General features: G+C 48.5%; 1 protein-coding gene across 2 annotated transcripts in view; it reads right to left on the bottom strand.

Annotated features, from left to right (window-relative positions):
• Positions 1 to 21,837, bottom strand: part of POLA1 (DNA polymerase alpha 1, catalytic subunit) — a 2,474,741-nt gene that overhangs the window by 1,755,219 nt on the left and 697,685 nt on the right. For both annotated transcript variants that reach the window (XM_069637299.1, XM_069637300.1), the window contains exon 24: positions 12,550 to 12,674. In XM_069637299.1, the coding sequence (XP_069493400.1) occupies positions 12,550 to 12,674 (125 nt within the window). The remainder of the gene's footprint in view (positions 1 to 12,549; positions 12,675 to 21,837) is intronic.

Raw genomic sequence — 21,837 nt, 5'->3', positions numbered from 1 at the left:
CCCTTCTCTCCCCCACCCTCTGCTCTACTTCTCATACATACCCCCTCTAGCTGCCCCTCGTCCCTGACTCACTCTTATCGCTCTCCCTGCTATGCTTCCTTCTCTCTCTCTCTCGATACCACTACTCTCCATCCCCCTCCTTTCCCCCTACCCTTTCCCCCTCACAATGCTCTTCATTCTTCTAATGGCCATCTCCTCTCTCAATCTTCCCCTCCTCCCACACCCATTCCATCCCTCTCCCCAACACCTCATCTCATCTCATCCCCGCAACCTTATCTATCCTCCTCTCACTAACACCTCTAATGCCTTTGATGTCGCCCTCTGGAACACCAGATCTATCTGTAACAGAACCTCTGCTGTCCGTGACCTTTTTATACACCTTAACCTTCAATTTCTCTGCATCACTGAAACCTGGATCCCCCCTCACAATACCTCTGTTCCTGCCTCCCTCACCTCCTCCTCCTCCTCTTCCTCCTTTGAACATGTTCCCTGCTTTACTGGCCGTGGAGTGAGTATAGGCTTCCTCTTTCACCCACACTTCACCTCTTCTCCATCCCCTACTTCTCTACCCCCTTTCCCTTCCTTTGAATTCATGTTCAAAATCTTTAATTCTCCTCATGTTATCTCTTTCCTCATCATCTACCACCCCCTGGTCCAGTCTGCTCCTTTTATTAGGACATTGACCGTCTCCTCGGCCTTATTTCCCCCAGTCCCACTCCACTACTTGTACTTGGTGACTTTAATCTCCACCTCTCTTCTAACACTCCTTCCTCTCCTCCTCGACTCCTACCTCCTCTCTCCCCTTCCCTCCTACTCACCAATCTGGCTCTACTATTGAGCTCATCTTTACTTCCTCCTTCACTGGCTCCCCCATCTCCTCCCTTCCCACCTACCTATCTGATCATTACCTACTTTCATTTTCCCTCTCCCCTCCCTCCCCCTCTCCTGCTCCCCCCCATCCTCTAACTCTTATCCGGCGTGACCTACACTGCTTTAACCACTCCCTATTTCAAGCATCCCTCTCCTCTCCCCCCTCTCCCACTTCTCCTCTACCTCCGCCTCGGATGCCTCCTCCATCTTAACTTCCTCCCTCGCTACCACTCTTGATCTTCTCTATCCCCTCTCACCATTTCGCCCCGTTCACAAACCTGCTCAACCCTGGCTTTCTCTTCATCTCTCCTCTATGCGCTGCATTCTCAGGCGCCTTGAACGTCAGTGGCTCAAACACCCACCCATCTCCCTCTAACCAATCTGCTTACTTCTCCTATCATACCCTCTATGACTCATGCTTCAACTCTGCGAAACGCACCTACTACTATGACCTTCTCCAGTCCCATTCCTCTCACACTCGTCGCATCTTTCAAACTTTAGCCCAACTTCTCTCTCCATCTACTCCTGATCCCTCCACCACCTCTTCTCTCACTGCTTTTGATCTTGCCTCCTCCTTTTCTAGTAAAGTCCTCAATCTCTGTCAAACTTTCATCTCCTCCCCTCCTACACTCCTCCTCCTCCTCCTCCTCCTCCTCCTCCTCCTGGCCACCACCCCCACCTTCACCATGTCCTCTTTCTCTCCAGTCACGCATTGTGATGTCACTCTACTCTTATCCAACACTCGCCCTACAGCTTCTCCCTCTGACCCTATTCACTCTCCCCTCATCCCTAAAATCTACCCCTCAAACGCTACCTCACCTCCTTCAACATCTGCTTCTCAACTTCCACTTTTCCTTCTCCCTTTAAACACGCTACTATCATCCTCAAAAAACCTTCTGCTAACCCCCATCTTGCTTCCAATTATCACCCCATCTCTCTACTACCCTTCCTTTCTAAACTTGCTTCTTTCATCTCTAACCACTCCCTCCTTCCCTCCACCCAATCCGGCTTCCACCCACTGTACTCCACAGAAACTGCCCTCACCTCTGTTCTTAACTCTCTCTTCTCAGCACGCTACTCAAAGCACTCCTCCATTCTTATTCTCCATGACCTTTCCACTGCTTTTGATACGGTCGACCATCCTCTTCTCTTCAACTCCCTCTCATCATTTGGCTTTAAGGATAACATTCTTAACTGGCTCTCCTCTCATCTTTCTAACCGCACATTTTCTGTCTCCTGGGGCGGCTGCTCCTCCCCTCCTTTTCCCCTCAACCACAGCGTTCCCCAAGGTTCTGTCTTCGGCCCCTTTCTTTTCTCGCTCTAAACCTCATTCTTAGCTCCTATTATCTCCTCTTTTGGCATCTCGCACCATTTCTATGTGGATGATACCCAGCTCTACCTCTCCTTCTCCTTCTCTCCTGGCATTCATGATAAACTCTCTTCTTGCCTTTCGGCTATTAAATCCTGGATGTCCTTACACTTCCTTACTCTGAATGCTGATAAAACTGAAATCCATTTCTTCCCGGCTAACACTGTTCCTCCTCCCTCCCATCCTCCCTTCATTTCGTTTCCCCCCCTGCCAGCTCTCAATCTCTCCCCATGCCCGCAACCTTGGTCTCCATATCTACCCTCTCCTCTCTCTATCTCACCACATTTCTCTGACTGCTAAATCGTGTCGCTTTCACCTCTACAACATTCGTAAAATTCACCCCTCCTTACCTTTCACGCCACTAAACTTTTAATTACCTCCCTCATCTTCTCCAGACTCTTCTACTGTTCCTCCGTTCTCTTCGGACTCCCCTCCTCTCATCTCTCCCCTCTTAAATCCATCTTCCACTGCCATCCGCTCCCTACGCCTTCTCTCACCTCCTGATTCCATCTCCTCCTCCCGCACCTCTCTAGGCTGGCTCGCTTTTCACTCTCATCTTAATTTCAAGTTCCTCTGTCTTGTTTTCAAATCCCTCTATGGTCTTGCCCCCCCCATACCTGTCCTCCCTTCTTTCTTTCTACACCCCTTCTCGTTCTCTCCGTTCTGCTAATCTTTTCCTACTCTCTCCTCCTCTTCCACCCTGCGCCCCCTCCCGCTCCTTCCAATTCCTTGCCCCCTTCCACTGGAACCGTCTCCCCCTTCACATCTGCTCTTCTCCCTCCTTCCCTTCCTTTCGCTCTTCCCTAAAATCTTATCTCTTCTACTCATCTCCCTAACACCCCACGTTCCTCCTCCCTTCCCCTCTACTCTCACCTCTTACTCCTGCTCTTCCTTACCCTCTCCATCTCACTTACCTCCTTCCTCCCATCCCCCTGCCCGCATCTAGTTGTCATGGGTATCAGGCAGGTACTTGGGGCAAGCTCGGTGGAGGCTTGGCAGGCCTGGCAGAGGCACACAAAGAACCCATAACAAATCCCTCCCTTCATTCATTCCTTCCTAGTATTTGTAGTAACTTCCTGGTTACCACTTCCTGTTGCCAAACAGGAAGTGCATGTTAACTCATGAGCTCTCGTGTTTGGGTGTGGCTGGCTATATAAGCCACACCCAAGATTCTTCCAGTGCTTTGTGTTTCTTACTGTGAGCTGTATCAGCAACACACTTGCCATGCTCTTGATCAGCCAGCATCTGCTTACCTGCTCCAGATCAGCCTGCATCTGCTTACCTGCTCCGGATCAGCCTGCATCTGCTTACCTGCTCCGGATCAGCCTGCATCTGCTTACCTGCTCCGGATCAGCCTGCATCTGCTTACCTGCTCCGGATCATCCTGCTTCTGCTTACCTGCTCCGGATCAGCCTGCTTCTGCTTACCTGCTCCGGATCAGCCTGCTTCTGCTTACCTGCTCCAGATCATCCTGCTTCTGCTTACCTGCTCCGGATCATCCTGCTTCTGCTTACCTGCTCCGGATCAACCTGCTTCTGCTTACCTGCTCCGGATCAACCTGCTTCTGCTTACCTGCTCCGGATCATCCTGCTTCTGCTTACCTGCTCCGGATCATCCTGCTTCTGCTTACCTGCTCCGGATCATCCTACTTCTGCTTACCTGCTCCGGATCATCCTGTTTCTGCTTACCTGCTCCGGATCATCCTGCTTCTGCTTACCTGCTCCGGATCATCCTACTTCTGCTTACCTGCTCCGGATCATCCTGCTTCTGCTTACCGGATCATCAGACTTCTGCTTACCTGCCCCGGATCATCCTACTTCTGCTTACCTGCTCCGAATCATCCTGTTTCTGCTTACCTGCTCCAGATCATCCTACTTCTGCTTACCCGCTCTGGATCATTCAGCTTTAGTTACCTGGTTCTTACTCCACGCCGCAGCTATCTCCAGTCAAGAGGGGACCTCTACACCGGCACCTGTAAGAACAAGGAAGAACAGCGTTAACACGCGCACATCAGTAACACTGCGCATACTCACCGAATCTTACCGCGACGCTGGAATCCAGGTTAGTTGCACAAGCACACAAACCCATTTAAGAAAGAAGAGACATTAATTGCGCTTGCTCCATAACGCGGACACTTATTTCACTGCGCTCTCCCTCTATGCGCTGCATACTTACCAAAAGCCTCCGTGAAAACGTACCTAACCACCACGTCTCCAGTAGCGCTGAACCCAGACTCGAGGCGCTAATACCACATAATTTCTCCTGCAAATGAAAGGGAGAGACATTACCAGGCATGCTCTAATTGAAGGCGCTGCACAAACCTACCAGCAGCTAGCTTCTGCACGCAGCACTACTCACCCACAAAAATACCGGCAAACAGACAATACGGACAATTTTGGACATTCAACATTCTCAGAGCAACATTCACTGTGGGAAGGACTTTCTAGCCAGTGCCTTGAACTCTCGGTCACGCTGTGAAGGCATAAAACAGTGTTTGGCATCTGAACTCAGCCTACTGACATTGGCACCAATCACATGAGTGAATCGCGCCCCTGCAAATGCAGGATGGAATGCACACCCTACTAAAGATCAAGGTAAGCCCATAGGGGGACATCACAGCACACAGTAAAGAAAAAGGAAGGGCCCTGGGGAATCGGGTGAATTCAGGTCTGAGTGTACACCTTGTATTTGACAGGTATTCCTCTGGGTGAAACAGGGGAAGTGAAGACTCAGGGTCAAGGGAGGCTCATCCATCGCTCCTGCAGAGACACAGGTGAGTGTGACACTAGTCTCACCTTTTCCTCTCTTCTTCCCTCACATTCCTGCATTCCCTCTTTCCCCCATTCTTACCTCCTCTAACATCTACTACTCCCTTGCACACCTCTCCCCTCCCTACACCCTACTCACCTCTGCATTATTGCAAGTTGTTCTTTATACTGTTTTCAGGTTGTGGTTCAATTGTCATCTTATGCTTACTGTATTGTATATTTGTTCTCATGTAAAGCACTTTGGAATAAAGGGCTATATAAATTCAATAAAACAATACAAATACAAATTAAAAAAGGTTGCACCAATTGTAGATTTATACAGAATGAAAGGTGCCCTATATTACAAGTCCTTCTCAAGGGCCATGTACCTCATAGAAAGTCCTCATCTCCACGAGACTTGTCCTAAGTATCACCCACCAAGACAGCATCACTCATTGACATGTCCATAGCCACTTGTACCAAATGAAACAGTTAGTCACCATTTAGGTCTGGTCCACTCTCTGCTGCAGGCATTTCATTTTCCATATTACTACAGATCTTCAACCTGGAATTGTCTGATCAGAGGTACCCCTCGCACATCCCACAGGTTTCATTTCAGAAGAATCTGAGATTAAGGGATAGAACAAGCTGGCAACTACTAAAGTTGCGGGTGCAGTGACCATTCCAGCGAGGCAGCCCACAAGAGAGCTGGTCAGTCCACTGGGTGGTTTAGGGACACTTCCAAAGACTCAGGACAGCTGGATCCTCAAGAAGGTGTCTAGACTTATTGGTGTCACTAGTTCAAGGCTGAAGCACCGCTCAGGGTCTTCAGAGATCAGGTAGTCCAACAGGGCTTCACCGGGGAAGACAGAGGAATGGATGCCAGGCCTCTTCAGGAGTCTTCTTTGGATCTTCAGTTGGCTGTTCTCTACGGGGGATTCTTTGCTCCAACGCCGTTCAGAAGAAATGGCTGCACAAGTCCTCTTATCCAAAATCCAGGCTGGAGGCAAGTCAAATCCCACGAATGACAAGGATCTACATCATTCAAACGGCCAGTAATGGTATGCTCAGGGATAGCTACTGGTTGCACTTTAACCTCACACCTAGACTCTCTGGCACCACAGATATTGAGTGAGACCACACAGTCTCCACCCACTTCCTGGGCCACACACACAAAGGCATCACTAGCCTGTGAAAGCAGCAGCTTTCCCGGACAAGTGCATGCCCTTCTAGGGGATTTCTGGTCTTGGCAAGGCAGGAAGGCGGCCAAACAACATGACCAAAGAACAAAATCTCATGGCACGGCCATTTTAAGGCACTGGCCATGTTTAGTATCCATATGTGGTAGACACGAATGTGCACATTGAAAATAATGCAAAAATTGTACAAAAATGTATCTTCTGCAACCAGCATGACTTTAGGCACATACAAAAGTGACCAAAAATCTCAAGTGTAAAAAGCTAGGGTGATACAAAACTATCTCCATTACACTGCATTGTAAGATGCTGTGTGCAATGATTAAAAAGTCACAGAAGGCAAAAAGGGATACGGTTTCCCAGTACTGATAGTCTGAAGGTCTGATCAGTTTCCCCATAACAAATGAGCACAAGGCAAGGGAACTGAAGCTGAAGGCCATACTTCCTCCTCAAGAAGTCATAACAGGTTCGTAAACAGAGCAAAAAGAAACGGGGTCCAAAAAATGGGTGCAAGAAAAGGTGCAGAAAGAGAAATCTTTCTCAACAGTTGACAGGCTTTGGGCCAGTTATGAAGCTCTATCGCCCCACTTAATATTTATAATTTGTCACGTGGAGACTTCTTCATAAAAAGTGTTGTGGGTGAAAGGCACTTTAGAGGACTTATTTCTATTCACTGATAATTGTGCAAAGGCAAAGTCCAGGCAGTCCCTTATTCTAAAATGCACATGTAGACCTATGTATGATGTGAAAGGGCAATAGTGCTTTTAACATTGTATCTTTTAATGGGGAATATAGCTCGAGCACAGAGAATGTTGTCACAGGAGGATAGCTCAGGGGCAACGTGCCCCGCCTTGGAAGCAAGAAGTCATGCAGCACCACAGATTCGATCACCGGTTCCATGCTTTGAAACCTCTGGGTATTAAGCGCGGTATAAATAACCTTTCATATCATATCACATGTAGATTGAAAGTTGAACACGTTCAGGAAAAGTTACACACGCTAAAGAAACCTCTGCACCATATTAATTGTATCAACAGTGATCTGACATTGCAAATTGTGGATTTAAGTGGGGCAGGTAAAACAGCATTTTAATGCATTTGAAAATGTTTCTTACTATTTCATATTGAATCTTTTGCACAGTTAAGCATTGTGAGAGACATTAACAAGCAATAAGCAGTCCATTTAGAATGCCGAGTATTCTTTACAGCTTAAAATATACATATATTTGGGTATGGAAATGAATATGTGTGAAACAGCGAGGCGCAAATGTGTTGCAGACCAATTGTGGCGACTTACCTGGCATAAAGCTGGAGAGCAGCTTTGTATGGAATCAACTAATTATTTTACATAAATTGGAGTTGCGAACAACTGCCTGTTTATTGCATAGAAATGTGGGGTGGGACTGTATAAGAAGGTAGAGGTGGGCGGGGGTGGCCAGCAATATCATTAACACAGAGTGTGATGTAAAAGTAAAAAGTGGCTTTAAAGTAAGAGGGCTGGCGATGGATTCAGCGTGGGTGATGGGGATGGACTATGGACATTGTCAAATTGGTGTAGGTTGGTCGGCTTAGAAGATTCCTGAAAGTCACTAATGTGTTCTTTGAGGTTGGCGATTTTGTCAATAAAGGAGAGCGCATTGTAGAATGTTGCATCTGGGGAATGGAGGTCGCTGAGCATTGAGGAGAAATTAAGCAATGGGCGACTTTGAAAAGAGCTCTGTGCTGATTGAGTAAATCGAGGAACTTGTTTGCAAAGTGTTAGGAAAGATTATCTTTTTGCTGCTTTTCTTCCATAGACATCCGTGGGAAATCCTTTCCTTATGCTTTGTTTGGACTGCTAACCTGAAATTTCGGAGGCAAGTAAAGCCTTCTGCTTTACTTCCCTTATCGTTTTGCTCATTCGTTTGGGGGAACTCATCACTCCATAAGACTATCAGTACTGAGAGACTTTGTTAATGAATTTATTTTATTGTTACAACTGCACACCATCCTAAAGGGAAGTGCGGTTAGGATACTTTGTATCCTTATAACATTTTCTGAAGTGGCTTTTTGGTTACATTTACCATACGATTAGATTGAGCTGGTGGCAGAAGATGTTTTTCTATCATGTTTTATACTTGGCCTGTGCAATCGTGCACGTACTACAAATGGTTACTAAAGGTGGCTAGCCCCCCAAGATTACCATGAGGGTTTTGCTTGCCCTTCTGCCATAATGCTCATTGCCTTCTTCCCGCCCTCTGGTCTAGAATTGCCATATATGGGAAGCCCTTTCCTGGGGAAAGCTGAGATTTTGCATGCAATCCAAGATGTGGGGCTGGGATTGTCTAGTCCCAGTACATATCATGGTGTCTGAATGTCTGCTGCTGGGCAGAGGTTGTTTCCAGTAGCTATGCATAATTGGATCGCCACTGCCAGTTTGAATGGTGCAGATCTTTACAATTAGTGGACCTGGGTGACCTTCCAGTCCAGATCGCGGATAAAAGGAGAAATGCTGCAGCCATTCTTCAGATCATAGTTGGAGAAAAGCCTCTATGAAAAAGAGCAGCTGGTTGATAGCACAAGGCTGACTCCCCGCAGATGACCAGCACCAACTTCAGTGAAGTCCTGGTGAAGACATGTTCCTCTGCTTGATCTCACCAAGACCCTCATTGGTACTTTGACCCTAGGACCGGTGAGAACAACTAGTCTCGACCCCTGCTCTAGGATCCGTGCCTTCTGAAGTTTCCCTGGGCCAACCAGTTGACTGACCAGCACACTCCAGTGGTGCCTAGCAGCAGCAATCGCCGTTGCAAGTGCATCTTTTGTACTTGAGGGATCTTGAACTTTTACAACAAGATGCCTGATCGTGTATTTTCAGCATTCTAGCAACAACTGAAGTCATGCAAGACCTGCTTCTTTTTTCATCCCATCGCCGTCTAACTAAGGTGACTCCTCCAGCAGTGTGTCTTATATGCAAACTAGAGATGTCCTGATGTCGCCTGCTACGCAGGGGCCTTCTTTTCTTTGTTTGGATGTTCAGCTGGAAGATGTCTGGAATAGATTCCTAACCACTGCGACTGACCAAAACTAAATACTGTATCCGAAAGTGACCTCTGCACCTGTGACCCCCCTGGGCCTTCCTCAACCAGACCAAACACAGAAAACTGTGTCCCCAACAGATTCTGTAACCGCAGCAGTGGTCTCTGTTGAATTCGGAGTCGAGGTGGGGATGGGGGGACAGTTAACACCTGTTTATTCCCCCTGTTCTCCAAAGGGTTAGATGGGCATAAAGTCCTATCCTTAAATACACTTTCCTGACTTTAGTAAGTGGAGGCCTGGCCAAGGAATCCATTCCTAGGCCTATCCAGTTATTGTGATTCAGTTTACATACCTGAACTTTACTTACCTTTTTGACTTGGTATAATAACCACTGAGATTACCAGATCTTAGGATACCTGCATAAAAAGCATAACTTTGAAACTGATACCCCAATAGGGTACACAGCCCCAAACTATCTTAAGGTTGGACTCCAAGTGTTAAGGAAAATGTTCTGTGGTCATCCTAAAGTGTCTTTACTCAATTAGGTGCATCAGAGTATTTCACTGTGTTTTTACTTGCTTAGCGTGCATTTTAAAGGACTAATGCATCATTCGATATGTGTGTACTTGCCTGTCTAACTGGATTTATGTGTCTTGTTCTGTGTGTAATAATGTGAACCCTAAACCATTCTCACATCCATCCCGAGACTAAGCTTTGCTGCTCTGCTACATTTCATTAATTGGGTGTGGCTATTCACAGTGTCTCTGTTCACCATAATAGGTTTACCTCCCAAAATCTCCCAACCTCCCTTCCCAGGTTTGATTTTGGAAATAATCATAACAAGAAGTATTTGGCTTTTGCTTCTAGGACGACTTTGTGGTGGGTTGAGCAAGCGGCTGTGTGTTGAGCCTTGATTAGGTTTTTGGATTTATGGCAAGTAGATTCCAGTATGATGTAAACTATTTTGAGGATAGACCACAGTGATTTGGAGAACCAACACTTGTTTGGTCTTCACCTGCCTTTTTTTGGACAGCATGTGCATCAATCACTTTAGTGATGGAGGCAAGGAAGATGCTAAACATCATGGCATTGGTTCAAAGCTCATATGGGGGTGGGTTATGAAAGCTGCGTACAAGTGGTTTTAGCTTACTTCAGTCTAGTTTTTGATGTCTTGTACCGATCGCCTGTCAGGCAGAATTGCAGGCAGTAACCTTTGGGAACACCACATACAATTAGGACTACAGGTGTAAGCAAAAACCAACCTTTGGTATAAGTCTGTACCACACACTTTTTGGTAGCGAGCTGAGCGGCCAGGCTTATCCCAAGGGGGAATGTGAGCAGTAGTTGAAGTTGCACAGAAGTATCACAATCACAGTGGTTCAAGTAGACACTTACACTCAAGGTTTCTTAGTAAAAAATACTTATACATTTACACACACAATCATTTAGAAAACATTCAATAGTAGAAATTAACTTAATATGAAACACCAATACACTACAGTAACAAACTAAGTTGTAGGGACAGTTTGTGCTCCCCGGAAAAAGGATAAAAATGGCACTTCAATTACTTTCCATGGGAATAGAAAGATAAAAGTTTGTACAATGGGTTAGAAAACCCTTCTTTTAGGCAATGCAAAGGTTCAGTGTACCAGGACGGTCAGTGCAATTCAATAGGCCAGGCCAAAGTCAATAGTCTAGTGTTCTTGGATAGTACAGATCAGTTCTGGTAACAAACGGAAAAGTCTTTGTAAAATTTCTCAGAAGTAATTTAGACGAAAAAGAATGATATGCTGGGTCACAAGCTGATTAGGCCTGCCAGTTGGGAAAGTTACACAAACTTTCACCGCGAGAGTTAGGATCTCTCAACGAGATGGCACAGTACCTTAATGTGAAGCAAAAAGATGCAGTTGAAGACTGGTTCCTGGCAGTTCCTGTAGATCTCTCTGTTCCTGAGCCTCAGTCATGGGGACAAGAGGGAGGACGTAGGACTCCTCCTGCACTGCATGGGATCGTCGGAGCAAACAAAAAGGAGTCGCTTTGGTTCAAGTAGCCGTTGCTTCAAGACACAAACTGGTTTCCCTTTCCCTGGCTAAACCTTAACCAGCATTGAGAATGGTATCCAGGTGTCTTCTGAGCCGATTGGTCCCACCAACTCAAAGAAAGAAGCCGTCCTTGAAGGAGCTTCTCTGGCGAATGGAGTTCTGGCAATTGGGATTTGCAGCAGGGCTTCCCCGGGCAAACCAACGGTCCAGTGGTTAAAGCAGCCGTCCTCTTCCAGCTGGTCTTCGGTTCTTTTGTTCCAGTGGTCGACTCTGCCTTCCAGTCCTGGAGACTCGCCTTTTAAACAGTTTTCTCCCATTCATTCCAGCCTAGCAGCCACTAACCCAAGCAGGGTGGCTGTCCTTGCCGGACAGTCAGCCAGCCAATCACGCCAGAGTGCATTTGGGTCTCCTAGGAGACCGAGCACAGGGAGTTTTGGGCACCTCCCTCACTTACTGCCCACCCCAGACACTCAGACGCCAAGGGCGGACTTCAGTCCTGAAGCTCAACCTGGTTTGGCGCGCAGAGTTAAACACCAGAAGGACCTTTCCACAAAGAAACGCAAAAAAGATGATCAGTCTGTTTTTACAGAGGGGTCTTTGGCGCCATATTGAAAAACATGGCGGCCCACGATTTTTAGCTACCGGTGTTCGCGTCGGGAAAAATCATGGTAGTTCGTTATAAAACCACTGCCACCAGACATTTCAAAAGGAAAGGGTAGCTTTTGACAGCTCCAAGAGTGTTTAGACATAGGGGACACTAATGAACACCTCCAGCACTCTTTAGGAAGATAGTGTGTGCTGGGTCTATGGATTTAAAACGACTAGTAAAGTCAATTTAACTTTACATTCTCTGGGGAACAGTAGTTCACCTCAGAGAAGGTATTTAAACCTTGGGAAGTGCAAAGGACATCCCTGTGCCACTGAACTAAAGGTGCGGTGTGACACAAATGAAAAGATGATGCCTATGGAGTGCTCTAAAACTCCATAATCAAAGAACACAAGAGTAAACCACACATCAAAATGCATGAGAGTGGGGAAAGGGTTCACCCGCTCTCCAAAAAAAATAAAAAATAAATCAAATCCACAAAAATCCAGCAAAGTTGCTTAGGGTCTCTAAGGTGAAGGGAATAAGCACATTTCTGAGAATTCTGCCTAACACCTGTCATAATGATACACAATATAAACATTAATATGAAATCAAGTTTGTAGAGGTGGTGAAGAAAGCCAACCAATCTGATGCAGTTAACTATTTTTAATGTTCAAAATATAAAAGTCTGAAGCCAAACACTGCTTTAACTGGGAACCAACCTCTGGCATTTTCTGTGCATTTGAATCCAATCTTTGCACTGTGGTGAAACAAATATTAAACTCTTGGATGATGGATGGATACAAGCTGTTGAAGTCCAAAAGCAAAATAAATTTGTCATAGAAACCTGAAACAGAAAAAAGTTAAGTTAGAGAGATTAGGTGAGGGAAGAAATGCACACTTATCTGACAGCCACGTCACAATGAAAGCATATAATCGGGTAGAAACCGTTCAACAACTAAAGATGAAATCATTCTGTGGACACTCATTTAACCAGCCCAACATCCCTCAGGAAACTACTATCACTTAAGAAGTCCCTTTCTCATTTGCCAGAAAGAAGAATGGTTCTGATTTCAGAACCAATGTACCCCCAACTACTGCGGCAGGTCGGAAGAAGGAGTTAGACACAAGGTTTTTTTTAATGAAATCATATTGGAAATGCCTATCTTTCCTCATTCCTAGAGGGATCACCCTACCTATCTAAACTAGCTAAAGGTGCTCGTCTACGGTTAGGAAATTGAAAGTCATCAGTCCAAAACCGAATTCTACCTGACCCTACCACCAATTATAAAAACTCAAATATAGGCCAAAAGAATGTCCCTCTTCTCCTGGTCGTTCTTCAAAGTGGCTCCCTCTTTTTATGGGCGTCTTATCTCTTCGCTTGGTTGATGTACAAATTTCTGTTTTTAGATTATACATTTTCCTAACTTATTTGGTCTGCTAGTCACCTGATATTCTGTAGCTCTCTGCATAAACTTAAAGTATACTCTTAAAGGAGAGTACAAAACCATTTGCACCAACTCATGTAATTTAGAGGCAGAGGTACTGCAGATTCTGAATAGAGGATACTGTTGGCAGAAGGACTTATCACTAGAAGAACAAGTTACTCTCTTAATTGGCAACGTTCTTTCGATAGGATGGTCCGACGACGTATTCCATATCTTTGACAGTAATCACCACAGCTGTGCTGCTTCAGAAAATTTTCGGCGTCTGCGTCCTGCGTCAATGACGTCGATGCGCCGTCCTCGAGGACCTCCTCCGACGGCCGACGTCACCCGATGTGATAAGTAGGACGCACGACGCCTGTAGCCTCAGTTGTATTTTTTCCCCCAGAACGTGCAACACCAGTCTTCTGCCATTCAGACACACAAGGCCTTGCAGATACGTAAGCTGCAATCGCATAAGAAAATCTGCAGCGGGGAAGGTAGGGAGGGAGCGATATGGAATACTTCGTCGGACCATCCCATCGAAAGAACGTTACCAGGTAAGAGTAACTTTTTCTTCGAGGGGATTGGGTCCTCGGACCTATTCCATATCTTTGACAGACTCCCAAAGCAGTACCAAAGCAAGGAGGTGGGAAAAGAATTTAGAAAACAAATTTAGCATGCCCAATCAAATTGCGGAATAAAGGACTGCCTTGCCAAAGGCCAGATCCTGTCATCGGATGGAATCGAGGGAGTAGTGACGTACAAAAGTAAGTACAGAAGCCCAGGTGGCTGCATCACAGATGTTACGAATAGGAACACCCCTCTGTAGGGCAGTAGATGCAGCCATACCCCTGGTAGTATGGGCCCGCAAGCCAGCCGGTGGGTCCTTACCCGCCAAGCAGTAACACTCGGAGATAGCCAAAATAATCTGAGAGAAAGTCTGTTTCGTCACAGCTTGTCCCAAACGCTTTCGAGCGTAACCAACGAAGAGTTGATCGTCCACTCTGACCCAGGACATGCGTGAAATATAAAAGCTCAACGCTCTCCTAGGATCAAGCCTACCGAGCCTCTCCTCTTACTTACCAGGATGCGGAGGAGGATAGAATGCCAGAAGAACCACCTTCTGGCCCAAATGAAATTCCGAAACCACCTTCGGAAGAAAGGAAGGACGAACTCTAAGGACAACCCTGTCCTTATGAAACACAGTGAAGGGTGGCTTAACTGAAAGTGCCTGTAACTCACTCACTCTGCGAGCGGAAGTAACCGCAACCAAAAACAGTTTTAAGAGTTAACAGTCTCAAAGGGCAAGAATGCAAAGGCTCAAACGGAGCCCCCATAAGAAACTTAAGAACAAGGTTCAAAACCCAACCGGGCACCAGAAAAGGTGACGGAGGGAACACATTAGTGAGCCCTTTCAAAAACTGAGAAATGAAAGGAATCTTATAATAAGAACATTCTTCAGATGAGCTCTTCAATAAGGACAGCGCCGCCAGGTAACCTTTAATGGTACCCACTTGCAAGCCCCTGTGGGTCAAGGAAAGCAAAAAAGACAGAATCATGGGAATGTCACACACAAAAGGAACCACATTCTGAACTCTGCACCAGTCGCAGAATTTACACCAATGGCAACGGTACAGAGACTTTGTTGCCGGCCGTCTGGCCGAGAGCAACACCTCCAACACGTCTTCAGGGAGGTCCCAATCCTTATACATCAACCTTTCAGAAGCCAAGCGTGAAGGTTGAGGGATCTGACATCTGGATGGAGAACCTGACCCCCCTCCGGTGAGAGCAGATTGTCTCGGTAGGGAAGACGACGTGGAGGGCAGATGGACAAGTCGAGAAGGTCCGGGTACCAGGTCCTCCGGGACCATGCCGGAGCAATGAGGATCATCCGGTAACCGAACCTCCGTAACCTCCGCAGTACTTGCGGGATGGCAGGGACTGGAGGAAACGCGTACAGCAGTGGGAATGACCACTCCACCACAAACCCGTCTCCTAAGGCTCCTTTTGGGTGAAATTCCCGCGAGCAGAACCTTTCGCACTTCCAGTTGACACTGGAGGCGAATAGATCCACTTGAGGGGTCCCCCAAAGGGCGAAGATTTCCAGGGGAATCTCCTGAGCCAGCACCCACTCGTGAGAGATCGTGCTCTGCCTGCTCAGAGCGTCCGCCGGCTAGTTGTCGTCTCCGGCCAGATGAACTGCCGAGATCAAAACTTCCTGCTGGATGGCCCAGAACTCGAGCTGCATCGCCTCCCTGCACAGAGGAAGTGACCCTGCCCACCCCTTTTTGTTGAGGTAGTGCATGGCCACTGTGTTGTCCGTTAGAATCAGGACACTCTTTCCTCGCACAGTCGTCAGAAAAGCCTTCAGGGCAAGCCTGACGGCCCTCAGCTCCAACAGATTGATATGGAGTCTGGACTCTGACGGCGACCAACAACCGCTGTCAACTCGTTGGCATGAGCTCCCCATCCCATGAGGGATGCGTCCGTCACGATCGTCACCTCCGGCCAGGGCAGCCAAAATGGGGCCCCCTTCATCAGATTGCCTTTTGACGGCCCACCACAGAAGGTCCTGGCCGACCGAGGGCGACACCTGAACAGGGTCCGACAGCCTGCCGGAGGACTGAGACCACTGGAGCTTGAGTGCCCACTGCAAAGATCTCATCCGCAGACGAGCCTCTGGCACCAGAAGAATGCAGGATGCCATGAGGCCAAGCAGTCTCAAGAACTCGGACGCTGGGAGATTCTGGGCAAGTTGAAACTTGTGCACCATCTGCTGAATGTGAAGAGCCCTCACCTGGGGAGGAAAACACTGCCCCAGGGATGTGTCGAGCACTGCTCCGATGTACTGGAGCCACTGTGTTAGCGTCAAATGGGACTTCTTTAAATTGAGGGAGAAGCCCAGCTTGTGAAGGGAGTGGCAGGTGACGGACAGATGATCCAGGACTTGCTCAGGAGAGCTCCCCCTGATCAACCAATCATCCAGGTAGGGGTAGACGTGAATCCCCCCTTTCCTGAGATGCGCTGCCACCACCACCATGAGCTTGGTGAAAACACTCGGGGTGGAGGTCAATCCGAACAGCAGGACCCGAAACTGAAAGTGCGAGTCGTCAACCGCGAACCTCAGGTACTTCTTGTGCTTGGGATGGATCGGCACATAGAAGTAAGGGTCCTTGAGGTCAAGAGACACCAACCAGTCCTGAAGTTGAAGGGCCTGGAGGACTTGAGAGAGAGTAACCATCTTGAACTTGTCCTTCCTGGGGAGTTTGTTCAAACCTCGAAGTCCATGATGGGTCTCAGTCCCCCGTCTTTCTTTGAAATAAAAAAATAAGGGGAATACCATCCCTTGTTCCTCTCCGCTATAGGCACAAGTTCTATGGCGCCTTTCTCCAGCAGGGCTTGAATTTCCTGCGCAAGGAGCATATCCGGACTCTTCAAAGAGAGGTTCCCAGGTGGATTGTCGTGAAGCCTCTGCCGAAAGGGAAGACAGTAGCCGTGGGTTATGATCTCCAGAACCCACACATCTGAAGTAATGGCACGCCACTCTACAAGATGCTGCGCCAGCCTTCCCCCAACCAGCGAACGATGGGACCTGGCCGCATGACTGAGTGGTCGCGGCTGCGGCGTTGCCTGAGGGCAAAGAGGCAACTGCCCGAGCGGCCTTGGCACCTCGAGTACCCTGTTTACCACCTCTGGCACTCTTACGGTGGCCTCTTTGACTGACACCTCCTCTCGCTTTACTGAAGGACGAGTAATAGCGAAAGGAACCTCCCTCCATTGTTGTCCCCTAGGACGAAAAGGCAGAGTTTGTCGAACAGCAGCGCCCAATGACTTTGTTGCAGCTTTGGAGGTCTGCAACACCTCAAGGCTCTCGTCAGCCTTGCTGCCAAAAAGATGTTCACCGTCAGTGCATGTTGAGGAGACGGGACTGCACATCAGGAGCGAACCCCGACTTCCGCAACCACGCAGACCTGCGTATTACGGTGCTCGCCGCCATGTACTGGCTGACACAATCTGCCATGTCCAAACCCGACTGAACTGCCTCACACATGGCATCCTTGCCACCCTGAACCATAGCAAGGAAACCATCCCGTTCATCCCCTTCGGGAATATGTTCAGCCGCTAAGGAAACAGTTCCACAGAGTGAGTTGGCCGCCTGAAACACCATACCCCCTGAAGAAAACGCTTTCTTCACCGAGCCGTCAAAATGCTTGTCGTCCCCATCAGGAGGGATGGTAGGATACAACGCCTGCTTTGCCGGGGCCGTAGCCGCCTGCACCACCAAACTCTCCGGAGTGGGGAGCTTGGTCAAGTAGCAGGGGTCGCTACTGGCTGGGCGGTATTTTCGCAGCAAAGTCTTGCCCACTGCCAGGAGACTCTCCAGAGCAGTCCAAGCCTCCGCCACCCTCCTCTGTAGAACCATATGGAACAGCAGTACCGGGTCAGTTGGTGGACCTTGGTCGAGGATATCCGTAAGGTCATCCTGGAGAAAATCCCCTGGGGGAGCAGACCAACCCAAGTATTCGGTGACCCTGGACATAAGGTGCCGGTACGAGGAGTCGGCATGAGTGCCAGGCTCAGGCCTACACAACTCCACCTCCGGAGAGGTGTCCAGCCCACTAGCATCGTGCAGGGATTGCCGCAAGTCTTCAATCTGGCCATGGCCCGAGAAAATCTTGTCAGGTACCGTATGCGGAACCATGCCATCATCAGAGCCCTCATCCACCTCTGAAATAAACTCAAGCTAGCGGAAAGAAGCCACAGAACGCGGAACAAAGCCATGCTTTGCCTTTGCCAGAGCCTTTCTAGGCGGTTCCACCGAGCCCCGGGGAACCCCCGTCGAAACAGCCTCGAAAGGTGTTGAGTGAATCGGCGTCAACGCCGAACGCGGCGCCGACACAGTCCCGACGAGCGTGTCCCTCGACAGCCTGGGTGCCGACGACTTCTTTGAAGGCGGGGCCTCGAAAGAGTCCGTCGACGTCTTCCTTGAAGACACCACAGGTTCACACGGTCTCGAGCGCGTCGAGGAACGGGACCTGGAACGGGCATGCCGAGAACGATTCTCCTTGTCCGAGTGGGACCTTTCTTGCAAATCTTGACGACCACCCGAGCCGGAAGGCGTACGACGAGCGGCATTTCGACCGATCACGACTGACCCCACTCAGAGGCGCAGACGGACCAGTGCCCTGCGATTCGAGAATCGCTAACATTTTCTTCCCGAAGGAAGCCCATTCCTCCGGCGTCACGTGCTATATGGGGTAAGCGACCCGCCGACGGGCGTAGTCCTTGGAAGAAGACGGGGAAGGTGATCGATGACGGCGCTACCGGGAGTGCCTCAAAGTTAGGTAGCCTTCTTCACGAAGAAAGACATCACAATACGAAACAGGTTCGAAGAACCGAGAAAGAACAATAACACCAAGGTCGAGGCGCGCTGAGATCTCCGAAGCGAACACGTTTGTGGAAAAAACTGAACTGAGGCTTCGGGCGTCGTGCGTCCTACTTATAACATCCAGTGACGTCGGCCGTCGGAGGAGGTCCTTCGAGGGCGGCGTATCGACGCAGGAGCCGAAGATTTTACGAAGCAGCACAGCTGTGGTGATTACAGGTCATTGATATGGAATACGTCGGAGGACCCAATCCCCTCGAAAATTATACTCTGCAGCTTTAAGAGGCCTCAGCTAAGCACACTATTTGAACAAATCCATTGTGAGCGTTCAATTGTTAAGGTAAATCAACTTACGATCACAAAGCAGACTATTTGAAGTCCATGGGATGAACTGAACATCCCAGGAAATATCCTAAGTGGCAGACAGATGAATGTCTCAGCAATCGGCTAGGCATGACAAACACGGATGAGGATAAAAAGACAAATAATGACTACGCACGTGGTGAAATCAGTATGATTCATAATAACAGTATTCATAAATGAGTCAAGAAAAGAATGTCGATTACTGTTGCAAAGTTAAGGAGGACAGGAATTACTGGAAATTGGTCCTTGAAACTCAGACATCATGGCGGAGATAACATGGGCTGTTTTATTTAAGAACAAAGGCAATACGCTTGTCCTTTCCTCCCATCTACATAAAACATGTCATGCTGCCAGTTCAGAGAGGGTGACCACATGTTAACCGATAAGCACATGTCCCAAGTAATTTAGAGCCTACCGATAATAGTCAAGCATGATGTAGCACATTTTATGGGATGCTTTAGGAGTGAGAGCATAGATAAAGAGTTATCCAATCATTCGTGTTGGACATATAGAATTATATATGTAGCTTAGTAGAGAGAACCAACGACCAGGAGCGATAGGTTTTCATAACCAGGACATCAGAATGACTATTTAAACTGCATTTTCCTGTTGAAATGTTGGAGAAATGCTTGAGTGAGAGCCTGGCTGTTAATCTGGTTCCCCCCCCCCCCAGCCTTACATTATAAATAAAGCTGGGCTACCTTGCATTCGGCATACCACAATCCACTCTGTTCGTCTATTGGCAAATACCAGTTAGATGGCTATATGGTTTTTGAACTCTTGTTTTCAATACTTGTTTGCAGGACATAGATCTAATACAGTGCGCATGGTTAGGTCCTTTTTGTGTACAATGAAGTACACTGAAAGGGGACAAGTTCTATGGCTCCTTTCTGAGATAATGTCTGCACTTCCAGGATGAGCTGATGCTCTTGTGACATCCTTCTATGCTTTGGCAAATTGTAACAAGGTTTTAGTACAAAATCCGATGGAGATGGGGCAGGGGCACGCCCACACAAGGCCGATGCCAATAGGGCAGGGGCAGGCGCACCCACACAAGGCCGATGCCGATAGGGCAGGGGCAGGCACGCGCGCACACACACACACACACAAGGCCGATGGGACTGGGGCAGGCGTGCGCGCACACACAAGGCCGATGGGACTGGGGCAGGCGTGCGCACACACAAGGCCGATGGGACTGGGGCAGGCGTGCGCACACACAAGGCCGATGGGACTGGGGCAGGCGCGTGCGCACACACAAGGCCGATGGGGCACGGGCAGGCGCGCACACAAGGCCGACGGGGCAGGGGCAGAAGCCCACACACAAGGCCGACGGGGCAGGGGCAGAAGCCCACACACAAGGCCGACGGGGCAGGGGCAGAAGCCCACACACAAGGCCGACGGGGCAGGGGCAGAAGCCCACACACAAGGCCGACGGGGCAGGGGCAGAAGCCCATACACAAGGCCGACGGGGCAGGGGCAGAAGCCCATACACAAGGCCGACGGGGCAGGGGCAGAAGCCCACACACAAAGCCGATGGGGCAGGGGCAGACAAGGGAGTGTCAGTCCTTGTATGCGCAAGGGTGAAGGGGTGTGTGTGTGTGTGTGGCAGCAACAGCGGTAACCTGGTCCAGAGGAAAGACCATGACCAGAGCATCCATTTAATCAGACCTCACTTTTCAGTGGCACAATAAAAGGTACTCTTCACTCTGACATTTGAGAAGGAAGCAGTGACTTGACATCTGAATCCTTTACCATTTCATTATTCACAGGGAACAAATCACTTACATTCAGTAAAGTTCTTTCGGATGGACGTTTTCTGCCACAGATTCCTCATCTATGAAATCTATCTGCCAGCGCCAGCTGATCTTTGGAAACTTTTCTGATGCCACAAGGCACAGCGTGGCTCCACCCGACACCTCTACGCACCGAAAAGGGATGTCGGGCCAGTATATTTATAGAGAAAGGCGCTGCGGCCCCTGACCTCAGTTCCACTCTTTTTCCCTAGCACTCCGACACTGTGGTACTGCACCCTAAGGTGTGCTGTAGGCCCAAAGAGGGGCAGGTAGGGAGGACAATAAGGAATATGTGGGCAAAACATTCTTCAAGAAAGAACATTACTGAAGGGAAGTAATGTATTCTTCTAATGGACTCCTTCCTCCCATGGATTCCTCATCTACGAACGACTCCCAAAGCAATACAACCACCTGGACGATGTAGGGTAGCAAGAACACCTAAACCAGAAAACTGTCAAGGAAAGCCCTGCCAAAACAAGCATCCCAACCAAACAGAATCCAAGCAGTAATACTTAGCAATCTTGTGCAAGGAAGCCCACGTCACTGCTTGGAAAATATCCAGAACAGGTCTCCGCGTTGCAAAGACTAGGTTGCGGCCAACCCTCTAGTGGCGGGAGCCCCAAGACCTTCAATGCTGTCCTAACAGGCCAGATCACAGCATTTCGAGAGGTAGCAAATTATCCATCAAGACAGGGTCTATTTCATAACAGCACTGCCAGCTTAGTCACCTGCATAACCAACAAAAAGTAGATCAGTCCTGCTCGACCGTGCCCGAGAGACCTAGAGCTTAAGGGTCTGCACTAGATCTAACCAATGGAACAGTTTCTCTGCTCGGATGGCTGAGGCGGAGGAAAGTGGATGGATCTTTTGAAAGAGATGGAAATCCGAGACTACCTTCGGGGGGGGGGGGGGGAGGAGGGTTTAGCTTAACATTGTCTTTGCATGGAAAAAAACAAGCAGGGAGGATTAAAAGAGCCTGGAGCTTACTCATCAGTCTAGCGGAAGCAATGGCAAACAGGAAAATCAGCTTAAGGATGAGCA

This window comes from Ambystoma mexicanum, chromosome 7p, assembly GCF_040938575.1.
Source record: "Ambystoma mexicanum isolate Mex_15411 chromosome 7p, UKY_AmexF1_1, whole genome shotgun sequence".
Taxonomy (NCBI): Eukaryota; Metazoa; Chordata; class Amphibia; order Caudata; family Ambystomatidae; genus Ambystoma; species Ambystoma mexicanum.
This window is presented reverse-complemented; position numbering and strand designations above follow the sequence as displayed.